The 14,278-nt window shown below is 37.6% G+C and overlaps 1 protein-coding gene across 7 annotated transcripts in view; it reads right to left on the bottom strand.

Moving 5' to 3' along the window:
- CEP192 (centrosomal protein 192) overlaps positions 1-14,278 on the bottom strand; it is a 126,245-nt gene that overhangs the window by 83,134 nt on the left and 28,833 nt on the right. For all 7 annotated transcript variants that reach the window (XR_008291932.1, XR_008291933.1, XM_053206755.1 and 4 more), the window contains 3 exons: positions 12,811-12,959; positions 11,516-11,660; positions 10,064-10,197 (listed from right to left, as the gene is read on the bottom strand). Coding sequence is in view for 5 of the 7 variants with exons in the window: in XM_053206755.1 (XP_053062730.1) it covers positions 10,064-10,197; positions 11,516-11,660; positions 12,811-12,959 (428 nt within the window). In the remaining 2 variants the exon portion in view is untranslated. The remainder of the gene's footprint in view (positions 1-10,063; positions 10,198-11,515; positions 11,661-12,810; positions 12,960-14,278) is intronic.

The raw sequence follows: 14,278 nt of genomic DNA on the forward strand, positions 1-14,278 counted from the left end.
TTCATGGACTGGAAGAATATTGTTAAAATGTCCATACTACTCAAAGCAATTTACACATTTAATGCAATACCTATCAAAATACCAATAATATTTTTTACAGAACTAGAAAAAATAATCCTAAAATTTGTATGGAACATAAAAGTCCCCAAATAACCAAAGCAATGTTGAGACAGAAGAACAAAGCTGGAGGTATCACCATCCCAGATTTCAAACTATACTACAAAGCTATAGTAATCAAAACAGTTAATGCTAAAAAAAAAAAAAAAAAATAGTTACAAGGGGCACCTGGGCAGCTCAGTCAGTTAAGCATCTGATGCTTGATTTTGGCTCATGTCATGATCTCACAGTCATGCGACTGACCCCATTTTGGGCTCTGTGCTGGGCGTGGAGCTTGCTTAAGATTCTCTCTCTCCCTCTGCCCCTCCCTCCCTGCTCATGCTCACATGCACACGCTCTCTAAAAAAAAAAAAAAAAAGTTATGGTACAGGCACAAAAACAGACACAGAGATCAGTGGAACAGAACAGAGTCTACAAATAAGCCCATGCTTATATGGTCAATTAATCTAGGACAAAAGAGGAAAGAATATACATTGGAGAATAACAATCTCTTCAATAAACAGTGTTGAAAAAACTGGACAGCTACATGCAAAAGAATGAAACTGTACCACTTTCTTTCACTATATACAAAAATAAACTCAAAATGAATTGAAGACCTAAATGTACCTGAAACCATAAAATTTCTAGAGGAAAACATAAGCAATAATCTCTTAGATATCAGCCTTCACAATATTCTTCTGGATCTGCTTCCTCAGGCAAAGGAATCAAAAGAAAAGTAAGCAATTAGAACTACATGACACTAAACAGCTTTTGCACAGTGAAGGAAACAATCAACAAAATGAAAAGGGAACCTACTGAATGGGTGAAGATATAAATAAGTCATATATCCAATTAGGGGTTAATATACAAAATACATACGAACTCCTAAAACTCAACACTGAAAAAATCTCAAACAATCCAATGGAAAAATGGGAAGAAGACATGAACAGATATTTCTACAAAGAAGACATACAGATGGCCCACAGACACATGAAAAGATGCTTAACATGATTCATTATCAGGGAAATGCAGATCAAAACCATGAGGAGATATCACCTCACAGCTGTCAGAATGGCTAAAATATAAAACACAAGAAGCAAGTGTTGGCAAGGATGTGGATGTTGTGCACTGTTGGTGCGAATGTAAATTGGTATAGCCCCTATGGAAAATAGTATGGAAGTTCCTCAAAAAATTAAAAACAGAAATACCATATGATCTGGTAATCCCACTGTTGGGCATTTATTCAAAGAAAATGAAAATACTAATTCAAAAAGATACATGCACCCTCCATGTTTACTGCAGCATTATTTACAACAGCCAAGATACAGAAGCAACTTAGGTGTGCATCAATAGATGAATGGATAATGAACATGTAGTACACACACACACACACACACACACACACACACACAGGAATATCACTCAGCTATAGAAAAGATTTTGCCATTTGTAACAACATGAATGGACCTAGAGAGCACTATGCTAAGTAAAATAAGTCAGAAAAAAACAAATACTGTATGATTTCACTTCTTTGTGGAGTCTACAAAACAAAACAAATGAATAAACAAAACAGAAACAGACTCATAAATACAGAGGAAAAAAACAGGTAATTGTCAGAGGGGTAGAGGGATGATGGGTAAAAAAGGTGAAGGGGTTTAAGAGATACAGACTTCCTTGGGGCACCTGGGTGGCTCAGTCGGTTGAGCGGCTGACTTCGGCTCAGGTCATGATCTCGCGGTGCGTAACTTCGAGCCCCGCATCGGGCTCTGTGCTGACAGCTCAGAGCCTGGAGCCTGTTTCAGATTCTGTGTCTCCCTCTCTCTGACCCTCCCCTGTTCATGCTCTGTCTCTCCCTGTCTCAAAAATAAATAAAACGTTAAGAAAAAAAAAATTTTTTTTTAAAAATAAGAGATACAGACTTCCAGTAATTAAATAAGTCACAGGGATAAAAGTACTACATAGGAAATACAGTCAATAATATTGTAAAAACTTTGTATGGTGACAGATGGTAACTACACTTACAAGGTGAGCATTTCACGACACATAGAATTGTCAAATCACTATGTTGTACACCTGAAATCAATATAATCTTGTATTTCTACTTCAATTTTAAAAAAAGAAAAAAAAAAAAAAAGAAATGTCAGAATGTTGGAAACTACCTATTCCCTCAGGAAAGCTACTTAAAACAGTCTTGAAGTAGGAACGCAGCCAAATGATAGTCTCCAGAATCACTGCACCATCTGATGAAATGCACCTGAACCCTTTTTGTGCTTGGCTGAGGATCCAACAGGGCAAAGGTGGCAGCTAGGCATTGCGTGTGAAGTGAGAAGGGACCTAGGACTCACCTAGGGTGTGGGGCTCTGAGGAGAGGTTGGGGTGGGGGGGAGAGAGGGTTGGATGGGGAGAGGCAGTCTGACCAAAGTACGGGGTCGGGGCCAGGGACCAGGTAGCTTGGGCTGTGGGATTTTGACTGGCAGCCTCTATGTCAGAATCCTGCCTGGGCTCAATAGGGCAGCGGCATGGGGTCTCAGACAGCCACCCTGTTAACTCACATACATGCACTGCTGGGGGAAACCTGGTACTACACTGTTTCATAATGACTTGTTTCCAAGTCAGAGTTCCCTATGCAGCAGAACAGCTCCCTTGCTGTGATCTGATAATAAACAATACAAGCACAAATGCAGCTGCTTCGACAGTTTTCAAACCTAAACACAAAATTGGTTTTTGTTAATGTTTTGACAGTGTAACTCTCTCAGCAAAACTTAAGAGTTAGGAAATGTGACAAGAAAAGAAAAAGTAAAAGCAATCCAAAGTTCTCTTAGGAGGTGGGGTTTTGAAAGGAGGTAATTAAAGTATTTCAAAGTCCTACCTTATTGGCATCTAAGGGAAACAAACAGGCAACAAAGCACTCTGGTGCTGATATCATCTGAAATAATGGCTGAAAAATATATGAATGCCCTCCAAATAAGGGGAAAACAGCATCCCTCATAGAATCTAACCATTGATTTAAAGATTTACCATTACTGTATGTGCCACTAAGAAAGAGAACACTAAGCTATGACATACTAGTAACTGTAAGAAACATACTGATTTCAGAAGTGTTAAAATATGAAAAATGTGGATCTGAGAATCAATGAAAATGCAAAGAAAGGCCAAATGTATAAAGAGGAAAGATGGGAAGAAGTGATAGGGGAGAGCAGGGATAAATAATGCAATAAAATTTTTGAAAATGATAAAATAAATATTAAATGAAGTAAATGTAAGAATAAAATCAAGAATATCAATAATTACAGTAAGTGTTAAAGGATTAACTAGCTCATTAAAAAATAGACTACCAGAGTTTTGGGGCACCTGGGTGGCTCAGTTGGTTAAGCATCCGACTTTGGCCCAGGTCATGATCTCACGGTTCATGAGTTTAAGCTCTGCCTCAGGCTCTGTGCTGACAGCTTGGAGCCTGGAGCCTGCTTCGGATTCTGTGTCTCCCTCTCTCTCTGCCCCTCCCCAGCTCATGCTGGCACTCTGTCTCTGTCAAAAATAAATAAACTTAAAAAAAAAATTAAAAAAAAAAAGACCACCAGAGTACATTAAAAAGTAAACCTAGCTACATGCTATAGATAAAAAGCTCTCTAAACAAACGATAAAGAAAAATGTAAAAGAGACGGAAAAGATAACAAGCATACACAAAATATAGAAAAAGCAAAGATATCAATACTAATATACAAAGGACAATTTAAGATTAGAAGCAGTAACAGGATAAAAGGACAGAATTACTAAAAAAGGTACACTCTTATCAAATAGGTTATAATAGGTTATAAAATCTATAATCTTATATGCAATAAATATTGGAGAGAAGTACATAAAGAAAAAAATTCAATTAAAATTGGAGACTTTGATTTATCTTTTCTGGAATTGATACATCTACTACATAAAAATAAAAGTGATCATGGAGAAACTGATTAATACACTAAATAGCCTAATAGCTTTTTAAAACTAAACATTCCTCAAACAAGAGCTTTCAGTTTTCATTTTTCTTATGTCCATGAAATACACATATAAATATACTTTTATCCAAAACATTTAGAAAGGTTAGATTTTTCAGACCAAATACTGATTATAAGCCCATAAAGTTAGAAATAAAAAATAAAGGGGCAACTAGGTGGCTCAGTTGGTTAAACATCTGTCTCTTGATTCCAGCTCAGGTCATGATCTCAAGGTCGTGAGATCAAGCCCTGCATCAGGCTCCACACTATGTGTGGAGCCTGCTTAAGATTCTGTCTCCCTCTGCACCTTCCCTGCATGCACATGTGCACACACACGCTCTGAAAGAAAGAAAGAAAGAAAGAAAGAAAGAAAGAAAGAAAGAAAGAAAGAAAGAAAAGAACAAAGAGTAACATCAAAAAAGATGGCAGAAAAGAAAGCACCAGGAATCTGTCTTTCCACCTAGACAAGGACTGGACTGGCAAAAACCTCAGAAGTAACTATTTTGAAGGAAAAAAAATGAAGTAACTATTGTGGAATTCTGGAATCTATTTGAACAATTACAGCTACCAGAAAAAAGCTTGGCTGGTAAACTGCAAATAATGTCAGTAACTTCAGACTTTAGAATGATTGTGGCTACCCACCCTGAACCCCAAGGCAGACAACTGTGGGAAGGGCAACCCCAGTTTTTAGTATGGTTTGCTGGAGTCAGAGAAACAATAAGGATTTTGTCTCCAATTATCAGGTTTCTGTGTTCTGATGGCAGACTGCTGCTTCTCACTGCAGAGCTGCAGGCACAGAGCCCGTTCACCAGTGATTAAACACCCACCAGCTAAAGTGAACACCAGCATATTTATAGGAGTCCTACCTATTTCTTTGACTATCAAAAACAACCATATATGGAGAAAATTAAGAGAGCTGCTGCACATGCCCAGGAAAAAATACAGGCTCAGAAAAGACCTGTAAAACCTCTAGCTTTCACTACATACTGATCCCAGTACAGACACACTGTATAAAAATTAAATAAAGAACAAACCATAGAGAAAAGAGAGAATGTGATTTCCAGCATTATCAAATAAGATTCAAATGTACAGTTTCAAACAAAAAAAAAAGATCACACAGCATACAAATAAACAGGAAAGTATGGTTCATTCAGAGGAGAAAAATAAATCAACAGAGAACTTGCATGAGAAAACCTGTATGTCACACTAGACTGAAACAACTGTCTTGAAGATGCTCAAAGAGCTAAAGAAGATGTGGACAAACAAGAAAATGATCTATACACAAAATGCCCATCAATAAAAAGATAATAATACAGAGGAGCCAAAAAGAAATTCTGGAACTGGAAGGTACAATAACTAAAGTGAAAAATTCACTAGAGAGGTTGTGCAGATGTGTAGAGAGGACAACTGAAGATAGGACAACTGAAATTACTAAACTTCAGAAAAAGTAAACAGAGTCTGAGAGACCCATGGGATACCATCAACACACTGGGGACCAACAGCACTTTCTGAAAAAAGCACAGGAAAGAGAAAAACAAGAAGAAACTATAGCTGAAAACTTCCCACAGCTGATTAAAGACAGGATTATAAACACTGAAAAAAGTTCAACAAACTCCAAGTAGGATAAATCTGAAGAAACCCATACCAAGACATTATAATCAAACTCTCAAAAAGAGAATCTTGAAAACAGCAAGAGAAGCTACTTGTCACATGCAAGGAATCTTCAGTAAGATAACCAGAAAATTTCCCATCAGAAAACCTTCAGGCCAAAAGGCAATAGGCTGATACATTCAAAGTACTGGGAGGGGAAAAAAAACTTGTCAACCAAGAATCTTACATTTGGTAAAACTGTCATTTAAAAATGAGGAAAAATTTAAGACATTCCCAGATAAACAAAAGCTGAAGAAGTTTTTTTACCACTTATATGTGGATTTTTTTTTTGAAACAGTACAGAACTGTAAATGTATTTTCTCTTCCTTATGATTTCCTTAATAACTTTCTTTTCTCTAGCTTTATTGTAAAAATAGAGTATATAACATATGTAACATACAAAATATGTTTATCACCTTTATGTTATCAGTAAAGCTTCCAGTCAATAGTAAGCTATTAGTACTTAAATTTTGGGACCTTAAAAGTTATCATGTGTATTTTTTACTGTGCAGGGAGTTGGTGCCCTTAAAACCCCACATTGTTCAAGGGCAAGCTATACTTTAGTGGGGGGCAAAGTCTATTCCTTATATACAGCAATATTACAACAAAAAGGGAAAAAATTTACTTAAGATAGTAGCTTGTATTTATGAGCTCTTTAAATGCCTTTAAGGAAAATGGGCTGCTAATCTTGCCCTCAAAAGGACAGAAAATGGTCACCTCATGGTAACACAAACTGCATGACCTTAAGACATGGGAAAAAGAAGACATCTCATGAAATAATGTAACACACTTTATGACTGACCAACAAGTAGGAACTCCCCCTCCCCCTATCCAAGCAACAAAGCTTTTTTTTTTTTTTAATGTTTATTTATTTTTGAGAGAGAGAGAGAGCGAGCGAGCGTGAGCAGGGTAGGGACAGAGAGAGAGGGAGACACAGAATCAGAAGCAGGTTCCAAGCTCCAAGCTGTCAGCACAGAGTCGGATGCGGGGCTCGGACTCACAAACCACAAGATCATAACCTGAGCCAAAGCCAGACGCTTAACTGAAGCCAGATGCTTCACCAACTGAGCCACCCAGGCGCTCCCAAGCAACAAAGCTTTAATGGAAGTGCTCATTACACAGTGGATTCTCTGTGACCAGAGGCCAGCCCTCACCATCTCTTTACATTCAACACCCTCCTTAAACCACTACTGAAGACTTCAGGGCTTTACATTCATAGTACCTGAATGGTCCACCAGAGTCTGGCTATCTTGTGATTAAATCCTTTATTTTTTAATATTTTTTTAATATTTATTTTTTTAATATAATTTATTGCCAAGTTAGCTAACATCAGTAGAACGATAAGAACCATATGATCCTATGATCCTATCAATAGATACAGAAAAAGCAGAAAATACAGCATCCTTTCTTAATAAAAACCCTCAAGAAAGTCGGGATAGAAGGAACATACCTTAACATCATAAAATCCATTATATGAAAGGCCCACAGCTAATATCAGCCTCAATGGGGAAAAACTGAGAGCCTTCCCCCTGAGATCAGAAACACGACAGGGATGTCCACTCTCACCACTGTTGTTTAACATAGTGTTGGAAGTCCTAGTCTCAGCAATCAGACAAAAAAGGAATACAAGGCATCCAAATTGGCAAAGTCAAACTCACTTTTTGCAGATGACCTGATATTCTACATGGAAAACCGGAAAGACTCCACCAAAAAACTACTAGAACTGATACATGAATTCAGCAAAGTCACAGGATATAAAATCAATATACAGAAATCAGTTGCAGTTCTATATACCAACAGTGATTAAATCCTTTTTTAGAAGGATTGGAAATAGAGTATCAGAAACTATGTTTTTACTTAGAAAGACTCTGAAACTTAAAACTTTTAGAATGTGACTCAATCAGAACTTGGGGACTTTCTTCAAAGGTATGATGAGATTCAACAACCAGGATTTTGCTTTATTTTATAGTTATCCATGGATTTCCTTTACTTTCCTACTATGTTTCATGAAAGGAGATTATATGACCTACAACATCAAGCACCATACCTGTTGCCAAGAAATTTGTGAATATTCAACAATATTAAAACTAAAAACATTGTTTTTAATGACAAATAATTGCTAATAAGAGAAATACTTACTATAACAGGACAAGTTCCTTAGCCTACAATTAAATGGCATGGATAGACATACTCGTAAAATTTATCAAATATCACTTTTTGACAAAATCAAGATGAATAGATGCTCTCTCCCTTTTTTCATTGGCTACCTCTAATCAGATGAGAGCTGGACTGTTAACCAGATATATCAGAATCATAACTCCATACTGTCAGATGACTATACATATGACAAAGCATCCAGAGCAGGAAAAACCCACTGATTCTGAACACTTGTTCTGGTTACCTGAGGCAAGGGGCTTTCTATCATGTTTGTACTTAACTGTACAGTTAACTGTTCTTAACTCCTTGGATGAGTAAGAAATTCTTGAAGCTGCTCAATAGGCAAATTCTGCATAAGTAAAATGTTCCTATACACAATAAAGCACTACATTGTACAATACAATCACTGTAATGAGAATTCAGAAAAATAAATGTAGTCCAGAGTTACTGAAAAGTAACCAAGGACTTCATAAAAGGTTGGAAAGACTGGGGCTCCTGGGTGGCTCAGTCTGTTAAGCTTCCATATTTGGCTCAGTCACGATCTCATGGTTCATGGGTTTGAGCCCTGCGTTGGGCTCTGCGCTGGGTGTGCAGAGTCTGCTTCAGATTCTCTGTCTCCCTCTCTTTCTGCCCCTTCACCTCTCGCTCACGCATGCTCTCTCTCTCCCAAACATTAAAAAAATATTTAAAAAATAAAATTTAAAAGACTGGAAAGATGATCATTATCTGGATTAGGGAAGAAAGGGAGAAAACAAAATAGGAACAGATGTATAGAAGAAACATACGTGAGAAAAGCAGATTAACATGGGGCCAGATTATAAAGCATTTTAAGGATTATTAATTTGAAACACCGAGACACAAAGAATATTTTATGTAGTATATATACATATATATGTACATATGTACACATGCATACAATCATACACATTAAAAACCTTTGTAACAAGATTAACCTGGTATTGACAAATGTAACGGAATGGGAAAAATACTGTAGATGGCAGGGCGCCTGGGTGGCTTAATTGGTTAAGCATCCAACTCTTGATTTCAGTTCAGGTCACGATCTCACAGTCATGAGATCAAGCCCCACTTCAGGCACTGCACTGACAGCGCGGAGCCTGCTTAGGATTCTCTCTTCCCCCATTCTCTGCCCCTCCCCCACTTGTGCACTCACTCGCTCTCTCAAAATAAACATAAAAGAACATTTTTTTAATTTAATAAAAGAAAGTAAAAATACTATAGATGGCACAATAAATCAGACATGAGGTAGTAAGCATCTTGAATTTGAATAGTGGTAAAGAGAATAAATAAGAAACAATAAACTTAAGACACAGTCCTTAGAACACACTGACAGAAATTAGGTTTTCTGAGCTTTAAAAACAACAATCCCATTATCACATACCGCCTTAATCAGTCAAAGGATTACTATCAGGATAAATAACTGTCTCTACATATATCAATACACACACTCCCTCCAAATTAAAAATCATCAAACAAATCCTGAGGCATACATTAAAAAGGGGACAAAGAATTGCTAAGAGCCAGAAGTGACTACCAAATTTCAAGTGTAGGAGTAATGGGTTACCATTAACAAACAGAAAACAATAAAATGAAAAACAAACATGTTTGAGCAAGATGAATGGTTCGCTTTTTTGTTTTGACACCAAGCTAAAGAACTTTTCAAATGAGTGATCTAAATGCAAATCAATGAATACTTAAATTTAAGAAAATGTATGTAATTGTACATTTAACATAATCTTAGTGATCTCAAAGATACATACAAACACACACACAGAAACATTATCAGTAGGGAAATTTTTTTAAATTTCTTTAATGTTTACTTTTGAGAGAGAGATAGAGATAGAGAGAGAGAGAGAGCGAGCATTAGCAGGGAAGGGGCAGAGAGAAAGGGAGACACAGAATCGGAAAGCAGGTTCCAGGCTCTGAGCAGGGCTCAGACCCGACGCAGGGCTCAAACCCACATACTACAAGATCATGATCTGAGCCAAAGTCAGACGTTTAACCAACTGAGCCACCCAGGTGCCCCAAGCAGGGAAATTTTTTAATACTTCTTTCTACATTTTCCAGAAGTCAACAGTTGTTGCTTTGAAAAAAATTGATACCATACAAAAGATTTTTTATCCCTTTCATAGAAAACTTAAAGAAAATGCATATAAACTTACTCTGCCATGATGTGACATAATACCCTTCAAACTGTCTGCCCTTTCTTTCTCTTGCTCAGTTCTCTGAGTACTAGAAGAAAATGATAACACACCATCTACATGCCTTCTACTATCTCCAGTATCTATAAATTTACCTGAAAAACAAGAAAAGAAATTAATGGAGCAAGGTCAAAGTTTCAGTAATCTAATATAATAACTGCTTCTTGCTATTTAAATTATTTCATGTAAACCTAACACTTAGCAACCATATGACAAATCATAGGACTTAGAAATCATATGATAAATATAGCAATTTGCATATAAGAGAAGGTAACCATCAGTAGAAGGCAACAGTAACTGACAAACTGCTACCACACAGAGAATTCATTTCTAATTCTCAAATGTTTGAATAAAACACACTCATTTGTAGGAACCAATGCAAGCAATACACACTACAGTATCTTTTTAAATTTATTTATTTTGAGAGAGTGAGGGAGCGTGTGTGAATGTGAGTGGGGAAGAGCAGTGAGAGAGGGGGAGAGAGAGAATCCCAAGCAGGCTCCACGCGAACAGCATGGAGTCTCACACGGGGCTCGAACTCACAAACCATGAGATCATGACCTGAGCCAAGATTAAGAGTCAGAGACTTAACCAACTGAGCCACCCAGGTGCCCTTCATACTGCAGTATTTCCTTTTTTTTTTTTTTTTTGAATATAATTTATTGTCAAGTTAGCTAGCATTCAGTGTATACAGTGTATATAGCTCTCGGTTTTGGGGGTAGATTCCCATGATTCATTGCTCACATACAACACCCAGTGCTCAACACCCAGTGCTCACCCCAACAAGTGCCCTCCTCAATGCCCATCACTCATTTTCCCCTGTCCCCCACCTCTGCCCCCCCCCGCCTCAGTTTGTTCCCTGTATTTAGAAGTCTCTTATGGTTTCCCTCCCTCCCTCTCTGTTTGTAACTATTTTTTCCCCTTCCCTTCCCCCATGGTGTTCTGTTAAGTTTCTCAAGTTCCACATATGAGTGAAAACATATGGTATCTTTCTCTGACTGACTTATTTCACTTAGCATAATACTCTCTAGTTCTATCCACATTGCTGCAAATGGCAGAATTTCATTCTTTCTCATTGCCAAGTAGTATTCCATTGAATATAAAAATCACATCTTCTTTATCCATTTATCAGTTGATGGAAATTTAGGCTCTTTCCATAATTCATATTGCAGTATTCCTAATAATACTAATGTACTTAGGTATTATTAAAAACTCTTTTGAAAGTTTTAGACTGTTTAAAAATCTGAAGGAATGCAATGATTAATACAGGTTACATTATACCAAAGAAATGACACTTAGCAACCATATGACAAATCATAGGACTTAGAAATCATATGATAAATGATTTTTCTTTGGAAAAAAGGCAAAGTCAAACACAATTTAAGAACAATGGAATTGTATTTTAATACTTACTGGTCCCAGGCACACAAACAACATGGCCTTCTTCAGACTCTTTGTGGATTGTTTCAGAATTTCCTGAAGAGTGTGAGCCATGGGAAGTCAGAGAGCTGTTATTTTCTGATTGAGATTTATAGTTTAAGCTACCATTTTCATTTGCCTGTTTAAAAAATAACTTAGTTGTATTATTTTTTTAATTAAAAAAAAAACTTCTTTAGGGGAAAAAGATGAGAAGCAGAGGATGACTTCTTGACAAAAGGATGCCAGGTAATTAATAACATAGAAGGAACTGGAAACATCACCAGTATAACCACCACAGGAATAATTGTTTCTAGGAGGCCCCAGCAATAATACTAAATCCAGTTGGCAAAAGGTTCTTGGGGAATAGAAAGCTCACAGGGCCTCAATGTGTCATCCCCAGATTATTTCTTGATAACAAAGGAGCAAAGAAAGGCACTTACACAAAGAGACAGCTAGCCAACACCACATTAACCAAGATTATCAAACACAACATCACTAAGAGTTGGACAAAGAGACTCCCATGTCTCCTGATGTAATACAAGGAGAAGCACACAATATCCTTATGTTTAATCTTAACCTGTTCACAATGAACATGCTTAATTTGAATTGTCAAAATGTTTAATCTAATCAGTAGGAGGAAAAGCAATCAGACATACCTAGTTTACGAGTCATTTTACAAAAAAAGGCCTAGATTTTACATAACTTTAATGACATGGAAGAACTACAAATCAAAATACTAAAGAAACATGACAACCAAAAGCAACTGTAATCGTTGATTAAATCTTGATTCAAAAACAATAAAAGTAAAGGGCATTTTAGAGGCAACTGGGTAAATGTAAATGAATATGGACGATATATCCATTTATATTACTGTATCAAAATTAGATAACAGAATTGAGATTATGCAGGAAAATATCTTTATTTGCAGGAGATAAATGTCAAAGTATTGGGGTGCCATGTCAAAATATCTGTACATGCCTCTCAAATGATACAGGAAAAAAGTATTCATGGAGGGATAAAGAAAATGTAAAGATGGCCAAATGTTAACAACTGGTTGATCTGGATAAGGGGAATACACATACATGTTCATTATAATATTCTTCCATTTTTCTGTAGATGAAGAAAAAGTAAGAAGCAGGAAAGGATGGGCAAGGTATTTCTCATAACTTTCTATCCAGAAAAACAGAAACCAAAGAAAACCAAATTTTGTGTTTTATGGTAATATCTAAAGGGACCCGTAACAGTTTTCTAAAGTCAAATTTCTGAAAAACCATAAGACTGGAACATACCTGAAATAGATCATTTGCAGGTAATTTAAAATCTTTTTCTGGGCGTTCTTGTCCTTCTAGGTCTTCATATAACATTCCTGGAATAGCCAGTTGCTCAAAATAAGCCTCCAAATGTTCATCATAAAACTCTTCATCATCAATATCGTCATCTAACGGTAAAATGGAAAAAAAATAGGAAATTTTTTAAGGTACTGACTGAACTATAAATAATATTTAATCAAAAAGGTTGATAAAGACTTCTGAGGAAGAAGGCAGAGTAGGAGGACCCTAAGTTCAACTAGTTACATGGATACAACTAGATAACACCCACATCAGTGTGAATAACCCAGAAAAGGATCCGAAGACTGGCACAACAAACACTCCACAGCTAAATGTGGAGAAGAAGCCACATCAAAGAGGGTAGGAAGGGCAGAGACATGGTCAGGAGCTAAATGAACCCATGGGATAGTCTGTAAAAGGGAGGGACTCCAAGGGTGCAGAGGGATTTCACAGGTTCTTAACAATCACTAGGGCATAACACCTGGAACTTTAAAAATCAGCAAGCTCTGCTCTAGCAGAGCCAGGAGGGCAAGAGGAAACGGAGTCCCTGCCTTTTAAGTGACAGCACAACAAACAGCCCTGCAGAGACACAACACAGAAGCAGCAGTTTGAAACGGTATGTGGAGGGAGATGTGGGAACTAATTCTGATGCCTTTGCTAGGCAGGCAGGGATCATTGGGACACTTCTCCAGAAAAAAAAGGAGCTGACAGGTGCCATTTCCCTTCCCTGCTCCGCAGCTTAAATACACAAACACCTGTGGGGACCAGTGGGGTGAAGATGCTAACAGTACGCCCCGCATTCTCCTGTGGACACACCTCTTCCAATACACTTTTGCCAGAGCCCACCCAAAGTAGTGCCACAAGTCTGGCAGTATGCAAGCAGCCCTGATAGGGGCCAGCACCACTCCAAAGTGACTCCTGCCCCAGGAAAGGAGAAAGAAAACCACACACACCGGTCAGATTGTGGTCCTGACAGTGGGCTGAGGGCAGACAGCTGATCTGACTGCAGACCTACTCACCAACAAAAGCTTCTCAGAGGACAATACAGGGAAAGCACCTTGCAGTTTGATGTTACCACAGCTCTGGCAAATGCCTATTCTGACTCAACTCAAGCCCAAGGCAGTGCAGAGTGGCCTACTACAACATGGGGAATAAACCCCGCCCAAAACAGACAAAGAGAAACTCTGCAGATGACTGCACTGAAGGCAAAAGTGGTTTGACCACAACAGCAGGATACACACAACACACACAGGAGATGCCCCTAAGTGGCAGGTTCTGGTGAACAGGGGACACTGCACTGTAACACACTAATGACCTCTTCTTCATAAGGCCACTACTTTCAAGAGCAAGAGATGTAGCTGACTGTTGAACCACATAGAAACAGACACAGAGAGTTAAATGAAATGAGAAGACAGAGTAATATGTCCTA

This window comes from Acinonyx jubatus, chromosome D3, assembly GCF_027475565.1.
Source record: "Acinonyx jubatus isolate Ajub_Pintada_27869175 chromosome D3, VMU_Ajub_asm_v1.0, whole genome shotgun sequence".
Taxonomy (NCBI): domain Eukaryota; kingdom Metazoa; phylum Chordata; class Mammalia; order Carnivora; family Felidae; genus Acinonyx; species Acinonyx jubatus.